Below are 18,068 nucleotides of genomic sequence, written 5' to 3'. Positions count from 1 at the left end.
TCTAGAATGCCTCCTTTTCTGTCTCAATGATTAAATTTAAAAAAAAAAAAAAAAAAAAAAAAAGTTGGAATAAAATGTTGTTATTAAGGTAAGGCCAACTGGATCAGACAAAAATGGTCAGTTAATGGCTAATTTTAAGATTGTTAAAAGAAAGAAAATCGCCTGAACTTAGAAAGGAACTCCAGCTTCACCCCTAGAACTGCAAATTCCAGCTAAAAATTGTGTGTAGGTCATTACTGGTTGTGGCTTTGCGACTGTTTTTCAAGCAAGGACTTTGTCGGGTAAAATAGCCGTAAGGCTACTTTTACACTTACCATATTTTTTGCGGCCCTTATCGCCGCAATTTTTTAAGGTCCTCTGCAATAAAGCTTGCGGATCGCCGTTTTTTCATTTTTCCAACACTATGGAAATAGTATTACAAAAAAAAAAAAAAAAACAAAAAAAAACCAAACAAACCACACAACGGAATTCACGGTGTACCGCAAAAACAAACTTGTGTTTGTTTTTGCGGCCCCATTGATTTACAATGGGGGCCTTGTCCGTACGCCGTGAAAAAGATCGAGCCAGCTTGATCTTTTACCATGGCCGCAAATACGGCCCCCACGGCCGTAAGGCACACCGTGTAATTTTTTGGGGCCGATTTTGCAGCCCCATAGTAATCTATTGGGGCCGTAAAATCGGCCCGCAAAAAACACGGTAAGTGTAAAAGCAGCATTACCCAAAATGTTTTTGTAGGCTGCACTATTGCTACATATTGGTAGCACTGTATGGCCTTACACTTTCAAGAACAGATGTTAATGTAATAAACTTACCTTAGCACCTGGAGAACCACCCATACTATCCACAAACTGTGGAACTTGCTTTAGGTCTTCTAAGCCATGACTCCTGAAAGACTTTAATGTGGCTGGACTATGCTGAGATGGAGGAACATGATAGACAGAATCCTGAAAAGAACTTTGCGGAACTTGATAAATCTGATGTTGGTAGCAGGATTGAGGCGATGCTTCTTGCTTTGGAAGGTCATGCTTAGAACTGTCTGACACAGGGCCAATAAGAAGCTTCAGTCTATTTCCTGGCGCGATACCTTGGCGTCCATGCAATGAGCAGAGCCACCACCCTTCCAAACCTCCAGTGTTCTGCTCAATCACTGTTAAGATATCCCCTTTCCGGAAAGACAGTTCTTCTGCACATTCTGGAACATTATCAAACAAAGCCCTTGCCATAAGATTCTAAAACACAAAAAGAAAAAAAAAAAAAAAAAAAAAAAAAAAAAATTTTTTTAATTATAGCAATAGAAATATTAAAAATGCTAAAAGATGTTTGTTCAAATACATGCATGAGTCATACAAAATCCATCAATTGTCAAAAGACCAATAATCCGAAACTAATTTTCTCAGTCTCTTCATTTTTCCATGAAACTGGGCAATATTTTGCTGTACTTTAAGGCTATGTGCACACGTATGCAGAAAATTTCTGCATAAAAACAGGACTCCTTCCCAGAAAACATGCGTTTTTTTCTGCGCATTTTTGCCAGTTTTTTTCCCCAGACACACAGAAAATAGTGAAAAATGCGGAATTTACCGCAAAATTTTATGAGCATGCTGCGTTTTTTTCCCGCAAAGCGGTTTTTTTTTTTTTTTTTTTTAGATAAAAAAAACACATCAATATGCACAAAAAGTGCAAAATGCATTAGAATGAATGGGAAGCTTCTTTTAAGCTTTTTTTTTTTCAGCGGATTTTTTTGGTAAATCCGCGGGAAAAACGCGAAAAAAAAAACGCTGTGTGTGAATACAGCCTAAAAGTCATAGCGGATTCCCTTGTGGAAAAAACAAAACAAAAAAAACAAAAAACAAACACCACATTGCTAGTTATCACACAGATAATCTGATCGCTGATTTACATTGCACAGACTGGTTGCAATCAGCACTGAGGGTTCCCATTGTGAATATTCATGTTTGCCTATTGTTACCATGAACCAACACTGAAAGCAATTCACCTGACAGTGAACCATTTATCCTTGGATATCCAAGTTGTGTTTGATTTCACACAGAAAACAGTGAAAAGGTAATATTTACCATTGGAACAATTAGATATTGTTTAGCTGTAGATAAGTCCCAGTTACCCAACATCTTCCTTTTCTAACCTAAAGCCTAAGGGCCCCATTCCCAGTGGACAGCCATTGGCCAAAAGATGTTTCAGCTGATTGCTTGGGCAGCAGCTGTTATCTCTCCCATCTCCTCCTTTTAAAGGAAAATTCACTCTGCTATGCGGTCCTCTGTTCTCTATAAGATCGCTGCTGCCAGCCTCCATTGGCTGCCACTTCTCTTCAGGAGGGGAAAAAGATTTGGATCGGTATTACAGAAATCGGACAGATACTTGTATTCCCTAATGACAAGATAAACTGCCACCATACGGCGAGGGTTGGGAGACCCCTATAAATATAAGGCGGTTGGCAGGTTCAGCCCATGTTAGATTAATGTTATTAAGAAATAGAAACTACTACAACATGATGCTCTTGACTCACTTGCAAGGTGTTTTATAAGCCTTCATTAAAACAAAAAAACAACAACATTATAGATAACCAGAAATCAAGAAGTCTCCCTTTCATTATTAAGGTGTGATCACACACTTTCTTGTAATGAGAGAAAGATATTTCATGAATCCTTCTTTAGCAGATACAACGTTATCCTTAGGAATGTAATAATACTTACTAGAGAATGGAGTCTCAGCAACGTCAAGTAAGGGCAAGATAAAAAAAATAATGCAGGAGAAGGAGTAATAATCTTTCCCTAGTCTTGTGATAGTTTAATATTATAAGACTATAGAGAACCTATTCAGCCTGATGAAATGATAACACTGGACCAATGCCAACCCATGAATATGACTGACGTAAGGATGCAATAACATTTTTTTGGCAGTGGTAGCAGGAGAAAAGTTTCACTATTTTCCAAGCGGGTCTTTACCATAAGGAGAGAACACACAACAAACAAGCTCTAATGGCAGTGACCTAGACAAGTCATTAAAAATCATTCTTTTAAATTCTTATACATTGCCTTTAGTACAAGTTTTTGGCTCCCGTCAGGTCTTGCATCCGAATACCCCCCACAAAAATGGGATTTAGATGCATATGCTGACAGGGCCATAGACTATAATAGTGTTGGCAGTGCGAAAGTGCGCTCTGACGTGCATCATTTTCAGGCGTATACACCTACTGGGGGCCGACATTCAGACATAGTAGACTGCATCTGGGTGTATGCCTGTAAATGATGCACGCAAGAGTGCACGTTAGCACCATTATAGTCTACGGCCCCGTCATCACATACGTCCAAATCCAGTTTTGGGGGGGGGGGGGGGGGGGGGGGGTCGGACTCAAGCCCTGATGACAGCCACGAACTTGCCGAACAGCGCACCGTAAGAGCACTTCTGAGTTAGTCTCAATCAGGAGCCTCCATCAAAGATGAATTTCGCTGAATGAACCAGTGCAGTATACTGTGCAATTTCTTGTTTGATAAATTTATGGACACCATGACAAAGTCGGACCCAAAATGGCTTTATAATCCTTTACATTTTCATAAAGCGGTGGTTCAAAAGTACCAATGATTTTAATCCTGTGTATTTAATGTAAAACTAAATCACTTAATATATTTTACGGTAATTAAAAAGTTTATATTGCTCCCTCTCTAATCTAACTGCTATATTTTATTTTTTTATTCTACTTCCGATTGATGAGATTCCATTTGAAAATCCCGAGTGCATGCTGGGATACTCAAATGAGACATCATAAAGTGAGGCATTGGCTGTGATCACTGCCGCAGCCTCCTTACCCACCTGGAAACATTGACATTTATATCAGGGGCTGGGCTAGTCCCAGTTCTACTGAGCATGTATCGGTTGTCAATTTCCGACGTATGCTCAGTACGAGCTCCATTGCCACTGTGCGATATTACATTCAAATGTGACCATGCACTGTGTAGCCGGCTCTGATGAGAAGTGTCATGGGTTTGTTAGAAGAGCGCACCATCAGTACACATTGTAAGGAGAACATTCCAGAGCACTTGCTCAGCAGGAGAGAAGTCTTGGAGATGGGAGCGAGGTTAGAATTATTGAAGATGTTAGTCTTAGGACATTAGCAGAATAGAGGACGCGGGTAGGTGATAGACATGAGGTAGGAGATGTAGGGCAGAGCAAAACTGTGGAGAGCTTTGTGGGTGAGAGAGTGTCAAGTTTTATATTGTATTCTGCAGCAGATGGGCAACCAGTGCAATAACTGGCACAGGGTGGAGGCATCGGATTAGGGATTGGACATCCTAGCTGCAGCATTCAGCATGAATTGGAGGGGAAAAAACCTTCACATTAATATATACACACTCTAAAAATGACAGATGTATCAATGCTGGGAATAATTAGCATTTATATAATTCCTGCAAACTATAGGGTGAAAAGCAAAAGTACTTTTTTTTTCTTTTTTGATAGTCTGAGTGTATAGGACTTCTTATCAGCTGTAACCCGAGTGAAATAAAGTGTGACTTTATGTGGAAACTTTAGTATCTGAATAGCATTGCTCATTGAGTCATATGTTGAAGACACTAAAGTGAAGGATGTTTGTACAGTCCATTAAGCTAGTTCAACGTCCAGTGCATTGTACTTGATATTTTAGAAGTGCAACAATAAAACTTTGTTAATTATTCACTCATGAGAAAGGAAGGTGCTATATCTAAATCACCTTGAAGAATCGTAACCATCATAAACATCATTCTCTGTAACCAGTAAAGCTGCAAATGGTCACGTCCCATGTCAGGTAAATTATAGGTGTGTCAATATACTGTAGATTTTTCATACATACACAATGAAGTGACACCCAATTCAAAATCGGTCACTTACTTTGACCCCAAGTAGTAAAGATCGAAGAAACAACAAAATTTGCTGGACAGAGAAGACTGACAAGATCAGGGAGCCCTAGATTAATTGAAAAACTGATCAGTTATCGATTGCCTTTATTCCTGTGAACTGGATGCAGCAAAATGGTATTCATGCTGTTAGACCAAAATCATGTTAAGGTTATGTACTTTTATCTAGTGCTCCTAATGGCGTTCATACACAAGACAGTAACGGGCCATCAATCAAATGATTGGATGTTTGTTAGCAGTAAAAGAGAAACAAACAGCCTGTATAGATTTCTTCAGCCATAGATTCAGCTAGTGCCCAACATCGGCCAAAACATTGCAATAACGATCGTTAATCGGTTGAAACTATTGTGTGGTTTCCGAAAACAACCAAACATTTCTTGTGGTCGAAATCAGTTTTGTCTGACTTAAGCATGCATGGTCCATAAAAGTAGCAGAACGTTATTTCACCCATAATATACAACTTACAAATAGCCTTTGTGAGAAATATGCCTTCACATATTGGAATAATAAACCTTGGGTTCAAGTTGAAATCTCAAAATTTCAATGTAAACATTTCTTAAAAGGAAACCCGTCACCCCCCCCCCAGGGCATTAAAAGAGCCACCTTCAGCAGCACTAAGGCTGCATTCTTTGAAGGTGGCTCTTCTGTTTCTGACCCCCATCAACGGCGAAATATTGAATTTTATAATTAGGTCCTCATACCTGGAATCAGTCAGAGCGGTATGGCGTGTCCCTCTGTATAAGCCACCTCCCAGCTGTCCATCAACCCCTCTGTAGCGTCCGGCACTGCCTCCTCCTGTCTTGGATGCTGGAGGGTGCCTGCGTTGTTCCAACAGTTCTCCGGCATGCGCAGTGACATCAGGCCATCAAGCCTGCGTGTTTTGGAGTCCCCTGTTCCCGCCCTGCAGTGTGTTATGAAGTACTCACACTGCGGGGCTGGGAATCTTGCACCTGCGCATTGAACAGCTTTAGCTTTGCCTGCCTCCATCTCCCTCCTCCACTTTAGTTTTGCTCCTTTGGCAGCATCTGATCAGCTGAACTGCCAGTGAACCGCTCAGATGATCAGACGCTGCCAAAGGAGCAAAACTAGAGTGGAGGAGGGACATGGAGGCAGGCGAAGCTAAAGCTGTTCAATGCGCAGGTACAAGATTCCCAGCCCTGCAGTGTGAATACTTCATAACACTGCGGTGCGGGATCAGGGGACTCCAAAACACGCAGGCTTGATAGCCGGATGTCGATGTCAGTTCCCGGGCAGCGCACACTGCGCATGCCCGAGAACTGTTGGAACAACGCAGGCACCCTCCAGCATCCAACACAGGACGCTACGGGGGGGGGGGGGGGTTGATGGACTGCTGGGAGGTGGCTTATACAGAGGGACACGCCGTACCTCTGACTAATTCCAGGTATGAGGACTTAGTTATAAAAGTCAATATTTCGCCGTTAATGGGGGTCAGAAACAAAAGAGCCACCTTCACAGAATGCAGCCTTAGTGCTGCTGAAGGTGGCCTCTTAGTTAAAAACGCCCTGGGGGGGGGGGGTGACATGTTCCCTTTAAGTCCCCCATTCATATACTGCTAACATAGCACAAATTTGCTAATATTAGCCAAAAGTCTAAGCATTTGGGGAACTCTCAACTCTTCCCCCAGAATATGGTTATTTGGAGGAAGAGAAGAGTCCAGCACGTCCAGTATAAAATGTGTGTGCATGCATGGGTGTAAAAAAAAAAAAAAAGGAGGACATAGTAATTACTAGTTTTTTTTTTTTTTGTTTTTTTTTATACAACTCACCTAGTCAAGTCAGTGGGTGCACACAAAACAAAAAAATAAGTTGTTAAAATTTAATGTACTAAAATAAAAATGAATGCCTTACAGCATGTAGCTGACAAAGATGAAATTCATGCTGATGTGAACATAACCTAATGTATGACAGTTGCCACAGAGATGTGCTAAGTAACCACTCTATTCTCTGGATAAAACTTAGTATTTTATATTAGAACGTATAAAACTGGATGTTGGAAACTAGACAATGCCTTTATTATTGTGTCTTTAAAACACAAAATGTATATATTCATGAACTACTACAGGAGGAGCTTCCCTAGCCTGACCTGACACCATTATTAACCAACATAGATTATGACAAGATTTGACAGGCTAATAAAAATATTTGTAAACGTTCACATCCATGACAGTATTAGTTTAGAAAAGCAAGAAACACAGCATTATGACATCGTGAAATGATCTCACTGTGACTAAAGTGAGCCACACCAAGTAAAAACACAAACATCTACTCGTTGGCGTGTGTGAAATCGCAGGTTAATTACTCCAGGCACTGCCAAGGTGTATTATTATGTACTTAAAGTAAAAGGTGATGATGCCAAAGGCTACTAGAACTGGAGTGGGAACAGCTCGTTAGGTAATAAAGCAAGTGGCTATTAAGATGAAAAAGAACCCACAACTGCTGCACTCAAACAGTCAGACAACCGCTCTAATTAGAAAGGGTAACATTGGGAATAAGCTTACTGTCGCCCCTCTACATGCCTGGATGGTGGTTAGTACCATGTGGTTTCCCACCATTCACAGTTGGCTTGATTTCTCTACAGAGAATTAAAGAAGAGACTATAGGTTATTATCTGTATATGTTACTATAGCCCTCATGTTTTCATAACTAATCTTAGTGTTTTGAGGGTGGCTTCAAGTGACTTCAGTACAGAAGATTTTATTGCAGGCCTTTCAAAAATTTCCTGTAAGACTTGCTTTCTTCTCCATTACGTATTTGATAGGAATGTAACCACAATATGATACTTTCCTAAAAGACTTTCACTTTGATTGCTGCATGCATGAGGAGGACCAGTTCCTTCCTCTCTTAAAACAAACTGATTGGATCTATGGGTCCAATTCTTTTAGACTGGCGTTTTGCTTACTAGTCTTGAAAAAGAGACCGCTGGAGTAAGACGTGACTAAATCAATAAGAGGCGCGAGTCACATAATGAATCAGCTGCATCCTAGAATTGGCAGATGCCTCTGCCAGAAATCTAGCTGGATTAACATTCTGGAAGTTTAGCCACTTCCCACCCAAGCTTCAGCCACTTTGGGGAAGTGTATAAAAACACCAACATTTTTGCAACAATTGAAGGTGTTTTACACCAGAATCCTGGCAAAATCATCATAATGAACTGTGCTTTTTTTGTTTATTAGTGGTCCTAATGTTAGCACAATGAAGGGTCACTTTTTTTTTTTTTTTTAAAGATATCAGTGAATATGAAGGCACTAGGAGGATATATTTACCAGAGATATTTGTACCTCCCAAATTAAAGTATCCCTCCAGAAAGAATTTGTAACCATTCTGCCAACTTCCTGACTAAGCAAATGACCATGAATGTTGCAGGAAAGTAAAGGCTTTTAAAAGGGGTGTTCTAAAAAAAAAAAAAAAAAAAAAAACCACACATGACATTATACGAAATAAGATGTTTCCTCAATGCTGTGTGTGTAAAGCGAACAATTTTCTCATCCCCCTTGGGGCCAGGAAAAGCCTTCCTCCGTTGCTCTAGTCCAACTGCAGTGGTGAAGACTCGACTACAGCTCACATCACTCTGCTCTTGCGACCTGTGCCTTCAAGTATGATCAGTTTGAACAGTGGTCTATGCCATGCCAACTGGCAGACTATCCAACACAAAACTTGGTGAATTGGGATACATTATTTATCTATACAAACATAAGTCTAGTATACGAGACTACAACCTTTAAAAACCCCAACCCTGCAAAGTCATCTTTCCCATAACATCATCTCTAGAATACATTAGAATTAAACATCTATTTCGGTATTAGGCGTGCCAGAAATGGAAAGGCATGTCATGCTTTTCATTAGAAGTTAGTTTGTCTAAAGGATGTTCTTTAGAGTTTATTCACAGCTCTATTTGCAAAGTTACCAGACATTTAATAACCACAGGGATCAGGAATGCGAGGGGTAAGAAACTCGAAGCCTACAAAGCACATTCTGTTCCCCTTTTCTCTGTACATAGCAAAATATGTGGAGTCTTGTGTTGCCTAGGTAATTACTGTCCCTCTATTGCTATTCCTGTGACTCTCTCCAGAAACAGTTCCCATGTTGCTACAGACTTGAGTATTTTCTAGTAAAGTTTAGTTTCTACGTAGCTGCAATTCACAGGGCTTTTACTCATTTGAAATTAAATGGCCTGATTAAGAAAATGCTCATTTGTAGTTAATGTTACCATTAGAGACTAGGAAACCCAAGGAAATATAGTGCAGGACATGAAGAGGTCTCTAATTCAATTGTGACACATGTCTGGAGCAAGAACAGTGCAGATCGACCTCTGACTACCTGAATGGCTATTTGCAATAAATTTGTAATAGTTTGATATGACTTTATGAAGGAAGTTTGCTCACTGCTGCACATGCTCTAGGTCATGGGTGGGCAACTTTCTTTTGACAAGGGCCACTTGGATATTTATACAATCATTCAGAGGCTGCCGAAAATTATCTACTTGATGTTTATCCTGCTATATATTAACTTTTAATTCACACCAAAGAGAAGCAGTTCCTTTAGGGTTTGTGCACACGGTGCGGATTCTGCTATGGTTTTGCAGCGTTGTACAGTACCTTTATTTCCTATGGAAATTAAAAAACGCTGTGCACATGCTGCAGATTTTTCTGCACGGTTTTGCTGCAGTTTACAATCCACAGCATGTCAATTGTTTGGTGCAGAAATGCTGCAGTTTTACACCTCATCCATTATGAGTTGTAAACCGCAGGACTTTTGTCCTGCGGATTTACCTGGCGTTTTTTTCTCCAAAATCCGCACACAAAAAAAAAACTACGTGTGCACATAGCCTTGGGTGCGAATTAGTTAAATGTTAGGTGGTATCAATGTTGCTACGCGCAACTGATTTTCCACATCTGTGTCGGTTAGGAGAGCAGGTGACTCTCTGCGATGAGTTCTGAAAAGAGGAGAGGGCATAACGCTCAAAGGAAGGCCCTAGGGGCATACACCTCACAGGAGGGGGCTGGGGCTGTCACTGCAGTCTTCGCTGGTGGGACAGTAGTGTAGAGCGCACTGACTCCGCCCACAAAGTAGGTCCTCTCTCTAGCACTGGCCAGGGTGAGGCTGTAATCCCTTGTCGCATGCGCCCAACGTTCATTAGTGAACGTGCTTGTGCTGCAAGGAGGGATTAAAGGGCCCAAGCACTCCGGTCTCAGGGAATCTGCCCGGTGGGACACAGGAAAGGACTTTGTGAGTTGTAAATAGCAGACGGGCCGGAGGTTCCTCGCCAGGGTTGTGGAGTCGGAGTCTGAGCCCATTCTGGTGGAGTCGGAGTCATGGAAATTGAGGAGTCGGAGGTTTGGCTTACCGACTCCACAGCCCTGTTCCTCACTCCTGCTCTAGTTGAACTAGGAGGCAAGATGGTCAACTAAGGTCTCATTACGACACCGAAGTCAGGTATGTGTTTTTGTCTTCCATGCATAGAACTCCTACCCATTATAAATTTATGGAGCAGATCGGATGTCCTGATTTTTATTTTTTTTTTAATTTTTTTGTGGATCGGGTGACAAATGAGAGCCGAGACACTGTTGAGCAATGCTCCCATTTTTACATACGAGAAAAGTGTCTGGATGAGGCCTATAATAGTATTTTGGCGAGATTTGTGAAAATTGTACTCAAACAATAAGCATTAATCAGGATATTATCCAGTTAGATTTCAAGTGCTAATAGTTTAAAAACGCCAAACTTATATTTTCCTACGTAGCAAAGCCGCAGATGCAGCTTCTGGCATGCTTGAAAGAAGAAGGTGACGTTTATTGCAACACACATTTAATCGAAGTTTGAGATTGTGGATAGGTAGACATTTTATAAATAGCACTTTTAGAAAACAGACCACAAGGTGTGCGGTAAGTGAAGATACTGAAGCACCATCTGTCTTTCTACACTCTTTCCATAAAATTAACAGAGCTGGAGGCATTACACTAATCCACAGAGTTGGGAATATTAGGTTTCCCTTTTGTTTTTTTAAATCACCTCTGTAGGGACTTCGGCAAGTCAACAATCACAAATTTCAGTTCTTTGAATAGGGAAACTTACATTCATTCATTCATTCCATTTCTTGAGACTTGCATCATGGACAGAATCTTTCTTCGGAATTGTGCAGTATCTCCATAACTTATTGTGATTGGCAGCAATTGGGACAGGGTACTCTAAAGTACATGCAGCATTTTATGGGGGTAGTATAGTTAATTAAATTCTATGTCAGCCTCAAATTTATTCTACTTATCAAGGCAACAGAAACAAGATGGAATGGCAAATTAAGTTAGACAAAATCTCAAACAACTTTCATATAACAACGGAACATTATGGGAAACAATTTTGTTAAAGTGTCTGCGTGCTTTGCCCACTTACGGTACATCCTCATGTCAATATTAAGCAAGCTAGGCCCCCATGGATGTGACTGATACATTCCTGTACCTGCACAGAAATAATATCTGCAAATAACACTTGTAAATCTTAGTGAAGGAACACCAGAAATATACATCTGCTCATGGATCAGTACATAGTTTGTCATCCAGCTAGCAGTGCCAATAAGGCTACATGCCCAAGATCAGGCCAAAATGCTGCGCTCTACATTACGCATGTGTCTTAAGAACCCTGCGGATTTACTAATGACAGTTTTCAGGGAAAGTATGCAGAGATAAGAGTCTCCGCTACAGAAATTAACATGCTGTGGCTCGTAAACCCGCACCACAGGTCAGTTTACGCAGCCTTAAAAATAAGCATAGTGGACATGGGTTTTCTAGAAATCCCATCCACGGTCCTTGTAATGTAGAACGCAGAGCAAATACACAGGGTCCAAAACGCTACTATTGCTGCTCATGGGCACGGAGCCTAAGAAATTGTATGGGCAAGTGATGACTCAGTCTGAAACAAAACCCATACTATGGGTACAAACAAGAAGCCCCACAACTAGATGAATAGGAGTAGCAGGCTCAGTGCTGCCAAATGAAGATTTCTGAGTGCACCCTTAAGAATAAGTAGCACATTGTGCTGCTGGGCCTTGTCGAGCTGTCTTATTTCAGTACAGATAACATGTCAAGCAGCAATCACAAAGAGCTTGTTCTGGGCCTTACAGTAGACACAACGTCATGTATATAAAGTAAGGACATAGACATGCTGAAACACGAATCCCTCATCTTGACAGCTTGTAGATGCCGACCCTTCGCCTTTTTATATAGTAGATAACTAGCGTTGCATACATCGTAATCTGACATCTCTAGTACACAAGTTACATTCATACTATAAGATACATTACAAGATACTCCATGTTTGAGGGGAAAAAAAAAAAAAAAAAAAAAAAGATCATCAGAGTGCTCATATAAATGAGTAAAATCTGTTGATCATCTGTCAAATAGACTAGTATTAACTTACTGGCTTGGGTCCACTAAACTAGCATCTCATTATACAGCTGGAGTTGAGCAGTTTAAACATGTCCATGTCAAAAGCAGCCTTTTTAGCATTGAGTACTAAATGGTCTACTACACACCAAGATAAGTCCATGGGCTGCGGTGAATAAAGCAAGCGTAAGGTCATCGGCTTCATCAGCTCAATGCGCATACTCCGATTGGACGCATCGGGAGAACCTTATAAACTCTTATTGCTGAAAAGCTGGTTTCACATGTCCATGAAACACACATACTGTGCTCTTATAGGACTACCAGGCCCGACCAACCAACCAGTCTACTGTCCCAGGGTAACTGCCTAGTAGGCATAAATGACAGATTTCATATTTTATGGTCCAGATTCTCGGACTGACTGTGGAACTTCCAAACTGAAATCAACAGCCTCATCAACAGCAAAACGGTGGCAGTTCTGTATTCAGACCGCAGAACAGAAGTGTGAAAGCAGCCTACTAAAGTGCTTGGAAAGCTGAGCCTTGCTATTCTGGGGTTCTGGGTTCAAGTCCCACAAAGGACAACATCTGCAAGGAGTTTTGTAGGTTCTCCCCGTGTTTGTTTGGGTTTCCTCCCACACTCCAAAGAGAGGCAAATTTAGATTGTGAGCCCCAATGGGGACAGTGATGAAGAGGTCTGTAAAGTGTTGTGAAAATTAATGGCGCAATATAAGCAAATAAAATTGTTTACTGGCTCAAGCATTGAGGTCCATTTAAACCCAATATTGGCTAGCTCATGATTTCATTATTTCACAAAAATGTAAACAAATGTGAGACGATAATTCAGTCGATGCTTCGTATATGCTCATGTAGGCCAGGGTTACAATCTGACTTTAGTCATATGACAAGGATATCACAATATTGCATTGTGACATTGCATTCAATGACAGTCAGTTACTATGTTGCAGCATGCATCAGATGATATGACTAGTCTAAAATCAGAACCAGCTACATTTTTTCTTTTAGCCAGAAACGACTATCAGAAATCACAATCTAAAGGGCATGTCACACTAAGAGATATCGCTAGCAATATCGCTATAACTAGTGACGTTATAGCGATATTGCTAGCGATATCGCTATGTCTGATACTTACCTACGACCGGCTCCCCCGCTGGTTATCGCTGATCGCGCGAGAACGTTCAGGACTGTTTCTCGTCGTCAGCTTCCTGCGGCGCTTCCTGCTGTGACGACGAGCGACGCGTGGAGCCGGGCGGGAGGACGCAGGATCGCCTGGTGTGACAGGTAAGTAACGACCCCCGTCCCCAGCGATGTCGCTAGTGAGATCTGCCTATGTGGCAGCTCACTAGCGACCACTTAGCGATGTACCAGCGATCCTGACCGCGTCATATCGCTGGTCGGGATCGCTGGTACATCGCTAAGTGTGACAGTACCTTAACTGCAACTTGCTTGTGACCACTCTGTGAATGAGTTGCTTCAAAACAGCTACACTAACGTACCCACGTGACAAGAAGTCAAGACAAGTTGCAGAAGTTTCTCGGTCCTGAAACCTGTCTGAGACTTCACGTCACTTAGTCGCCATGTAGCCCTGACTTTGGCCATAAATAACACCAGTGAACTCAGAAAAGCCATTTATCTGCTGATATGGAGTTAAGGTACTGTCACACTTAGCGATGTACTAGCGATCCCGACTAGTGATATGACGCGGTCAGGATCGCTGGTACATCGCTAAGTGGTCGCTAGTGAGCTGCCACATAGGCAGATCTCACTAGCGACATCGCTGGGGTCGGGGGTCGCTACTTACCTGTCACACTAGGCGATCCTGCGTCCTCCCGCCCGGCTCCACGCGTCGCTCGTCCTCACAGCAGGAAGCGCCACAGGAAGCTGACGACGAGAAACAGTCCTGAACGTTCTCGCGCGATCAGCGATAACCAGCGGGGAGCCGGTCGTAGGTAGGTATCAGACACAGAGATATCGCTAGCAATATCGCTATAACGTCACTAGTTATAGCGATATTGCTAGCGATATCTCTTAGAGTGACATGCCCTTTAATCTGCAGGTGACTAGCTTTACAATGTTTTCTGGCTGAGTGCAACTACTGGGAGAAAATTAACTTATTTCCTCCCCGAAGCCTACATGGAGAAGCTATAGCCATTGCTCACCATACTGTAGCACAGCTGTGCAATGTTCCAGGGCGAGATTACAGCTGCCGCGAGCAGTGACTGCAGCCGCTCCGGGCACGCCTCCATGACTAAAGCTGGAGGCTGCAGGGAGGAAAGAAGTTCATTTTCTCCCAGTAATCGGCAGTGTCAGTAGTAAGAGGGCTGGGCAGTATTCAAATGCTACTTTCAGGCAGATTAACCCCATAACTGCAAGTAAATAGAGACGTCTGAGGTGACAGGTGCCGAGTTGTTTCATAAAAAGAAAGTGTGCCATAAGTGAAGCCATTACACACAATGAAGGATTTGTAGCCTCTAAAATGTCTAAAAATCTTTATACCCAGCACCGATCCTGTAAGGACCTCCATTCAGATGTCCGGCTTTTGTGTACATGTTACACATACCCAATGTAATCTATGGGGCTGTTCACATGTCCTTGCTCGTGTGCTAAACCAGCATCTTCGGCGTGCTTGAAAATTGTTCAAGTCTCCACAACTGTCTTAGGCTGTGTGCACACGCTGCGGATTTTGCTGCGGTTCCGGCCGCTGCGGACACGCAGCAGTTTTTGCTGCGGTGTACAGTACCATGATTCCCTATGGGAATCAAAAGCCGCAATGCAGACGGTGCGGAATTTACCGCGTGGAAAATCTGCGGTTTTCAATCCGCAGAAAGAATTGACATGTCAATTCTTTCTGCGGATTCTGCTGCGGTTTGCCATCTCCTCCATTGAGATGAAAAACCGCAGGGCAAAACCGCAGAGCAATCCGCAAGTAAAACTGCAGGTATTTTGACCTGCGGTTTCACCTGCGGATTTTACAAAATCCGCGTGGATGAATCTGCATCTAATCCGCAGCGTCTGCACACAGCCTAACAAACAAGCAGTCCCTTCAAGTGTTTGCACCAAACAGCCATGAGACATGCAGCTGCAAGGACTTGAACATGATATTCGAGCACGCAGAAGGCACTGGGTTAGAACACGAGCATGCTCAGATAACACCTTAACACGTTCACTCATCACTAGTAAGGTTCGGATTAGAGTTTGAACACAGAAAAAGATTTTCATCTGTATACTGTCTATGGGTTTTTTTTTTGTATCCATGGACATACATCCTAAAAAAAACAAAAAAAAAAAACAAAAACAAAAACGACAAACTACAAAGTGCACTTGGACCAATGCTATTCAACGAGGCAGTACAGATGTGTGGTTCTCATTTCACTGATGGAATGTGCATCGAGGGTTATAATCGGATGCCATACATATAGCACTTTTTTTTTTTTAAGTCGTCATTGTAATTCCTTAACAAAGTGTAAGTGGTCTTGTGAGTTATCTGCAGAAAAAAAAAAATAAATATACAGGGTGGTCCAAAAGTAGGTGGACTGAAAATAACATTTATTTTGATTTATATATAAAATTATATTTACTAACACAAGGATAACATGGACAATTACATTTTATTCTGAACAATAATACAAAAGCCCTTAAAATTTTATCAACATGGGTGCTCAAACTGTCTTCCATCACAATTTGCACAGCTTTGAAGTCTGACTCTGATGCTTCGACAAACATTTTTGCACAAGTCTCTTTGGGTATTAATTTCTTGAAATGCATCTCTTATGTCATTTTTAAAGTCACTGACACTTTTTGGTTTTCGACTATAAACTTTGTCCTTGAGTACTCCCCAAAAAGAACAAATCCACAGGGGTCAAGTCTGGTGAACGTGCTGGCCAATCCATTTATTAGGAAAGGTTTCATTACCCTATTACACATACTGTCCTACTTTTGGAGATATATATATATATACATACACACACACACACACAAACCTGAGTTTTCTAGGTGAACCTGACGGTTTTTTGTGCTCGTGTGAACCTGGTCTGAGGCTACACACTGTAGTTGTGACAGGTAAAAAGTTATTTTCATGCAACCTAAAAAAAAAAAAAAAAAAAAAAAAAAAAACTTGGTGGCAAGCAAACTGCACACACTGATTATTATACTGTTGCCCCAACCTCTTCCAATCCCGAGAACATAATAATGGAAAACAATACAGAGCAAGTTTCCATCCTGAGGCAGGCTGACACCAGGGATCCTGCGGTCTAATTAGGGGGAGAGGATTTGCCAGAATTCCTGCGGGTTGTGGCAGCAGCACAGTGAGGAGTTAACCTCTGTCATTACACAGCCAGCCTGCGACCCTCATACTGGGAAGCCCCCACTGTGGAGCAGCACCAGCCTGCCATACGGAGCCTTATATAGGCAGAGCCCGACTCAGAAGCTGCCTCACCTTGTACTTCATGCTTGCAGCCTTCCTGGTCTCTGGAGTTAAGCAGTCCACATTGGTGAAGCGCAGCAATGTCCACCGGACCCTGTGAGACGACACTCGCACTCGCACAGGACGCTCGCCGCTATCTGAGAGCTCTGTTTGGGTCGCACTCGCAGAGTGTACGTGTCATTAGCATCCCGCGCATCTGATTGGTGGGGGCGGGGCTTGCAGGCGGCGGGCTCTGCTCTTCCCCTCGGTGCGCACAGTTCCCGACCCGCGCACGTCGCGGTGCTGTGAGGAGATTTCTATATCAGGGCATAGCTCCATATAACAGGCCGGCACACGGCAGCTCGCATTCTTATGTGCTGACAAAATGGCTTCCTGTGACCTGATGGAGATCTCCGAGTAAAAGAGAAAAATACTTTGCTGAGGCTGAGTGCGGGACAAAGGAATGTCTGTCCAATCCCCCCGCAGCCATACTTGCTTCTTTTTACCTCAGGCTCTTGTTTTTCTTTCTTGAAACTTCAAAGTCCAGCAGCTGACGAACTGTTCCAGTGTGTCAGCAAAGTGTCCTAACATGAGGGACAAGAATGTGATGTGCTGCGGGCTTAATAAAAGTGTAGCTAGCAGCAAAACAAAGAAAAAATGGAGGCGCCATAAACCAATGATAATAAAAAACATTTATGGAAAGAATTCACTTAAAAATAGTTACCATTAGTTACAAATATGTCAAATGAGGAGTAAAGATGGAGTGCATCGAATATCAAACAGCACTCGATGTGCAATACACCTATACAGCCAGTCTCAGCACCCTGTACAATAAAGGGCAAAACAGGCACAGAACAAGACAGAGACAATAGGTTATGATTGATGTTGCTTAGGCCCCTCTCACGTATCAGTTTTTTGCCATCAGTTGCAATCCGTCAAATTTTGAAAAAAATCGGAACCCTCGACTGATGCCGCTGGATCCGTTATTTTCTCATAGCCTTAGCAACGGATGGCCTCACGTTTCATCCGTCGTTCGCCGGATCCGTCGGAAATTCTCTGTTCGGCGGCCAGAGACGATGCACAAAGGGACGTTTTTTGTCTCCGTCGAAAAGTCGGACAGCGACGGATCCGTTCACCGTCCGTCATCTGCTAGAATGGACACCTATGGGTGACGGATCTGTCGTAGTCCGTCACATGACGGAATCCAGCAACGGATTCCATTTTTTTAACTGAGCATGCTCAGTTTACCTCTGGTCACTGGTGTCAGCTGATGGGACAACTGATCCCATCATCCTAAACCTACTACCATGAATTGCAATGAAAGCAGGAGCAGCGGATGGGAGTAT

The 18,068-nt window shown here is 42.3% G+C and overlaps 1 protein-coding gene across 2 annotated transcripts in view; it reads right to left on the bottom strand.

Annotated features, from left to right (window-relative positions):
• NEDD9 (neural precursor cell expressed, developmentally down-regulated 9) overlaps positions 1–17,025 on the bottom strand; it is a 40,414-nt gene extending 23,389 nt beyond the window's left edge. The window contains exons 1-3 of one of the 2 annotated variants that reach the window (XM_073566631.1): positions 16,756–17,025; positions 16,301–16,402; positions 813–1,229 (exon numbers count right to left, since the gene is read on the bottom strand). In XM_073566631.1, coding sequence (XP_073422732.1) covers positions 813–1,223 — 411 coding nt within the window. In that variant the 5' untranslated portion in view covers positions 1,224–1,229; positions 16,301–16,402; positions 16,756–17,025. The remainder of the gene's footprint in view (positions 1–812; positions 1,230–16,300; positions 16,403–16,755) is intronic. The other variant, XM_073566627.1, reaches the window with a different exon arrangement.
• Between the last annotated feature and the right edge of the window lie 1,043 nt (positions 17,026–18,068).

This window comes from Dendrobates tinctorius, unplaced genomic scaffold, assembly GCF_039654945.1.
Source record: "Dendrobates tinctorius isolate UK_male_01 unplaced genomic scaffold, ASM3965494v1 ptg000004l, whole genome shotgun sequence".
Lineage (NCBI taxonomy): Eukaryota > Metazoa > Chordata > Amphibia > Anura > Dendrobatidae > Dendrobates > Dendrobates tinctorius.
The sequence above is the reverse complement of the archived record's forward strand: the minus strand, read 5'-3'. Positions and strand labels throughout refer to the sequence as shown.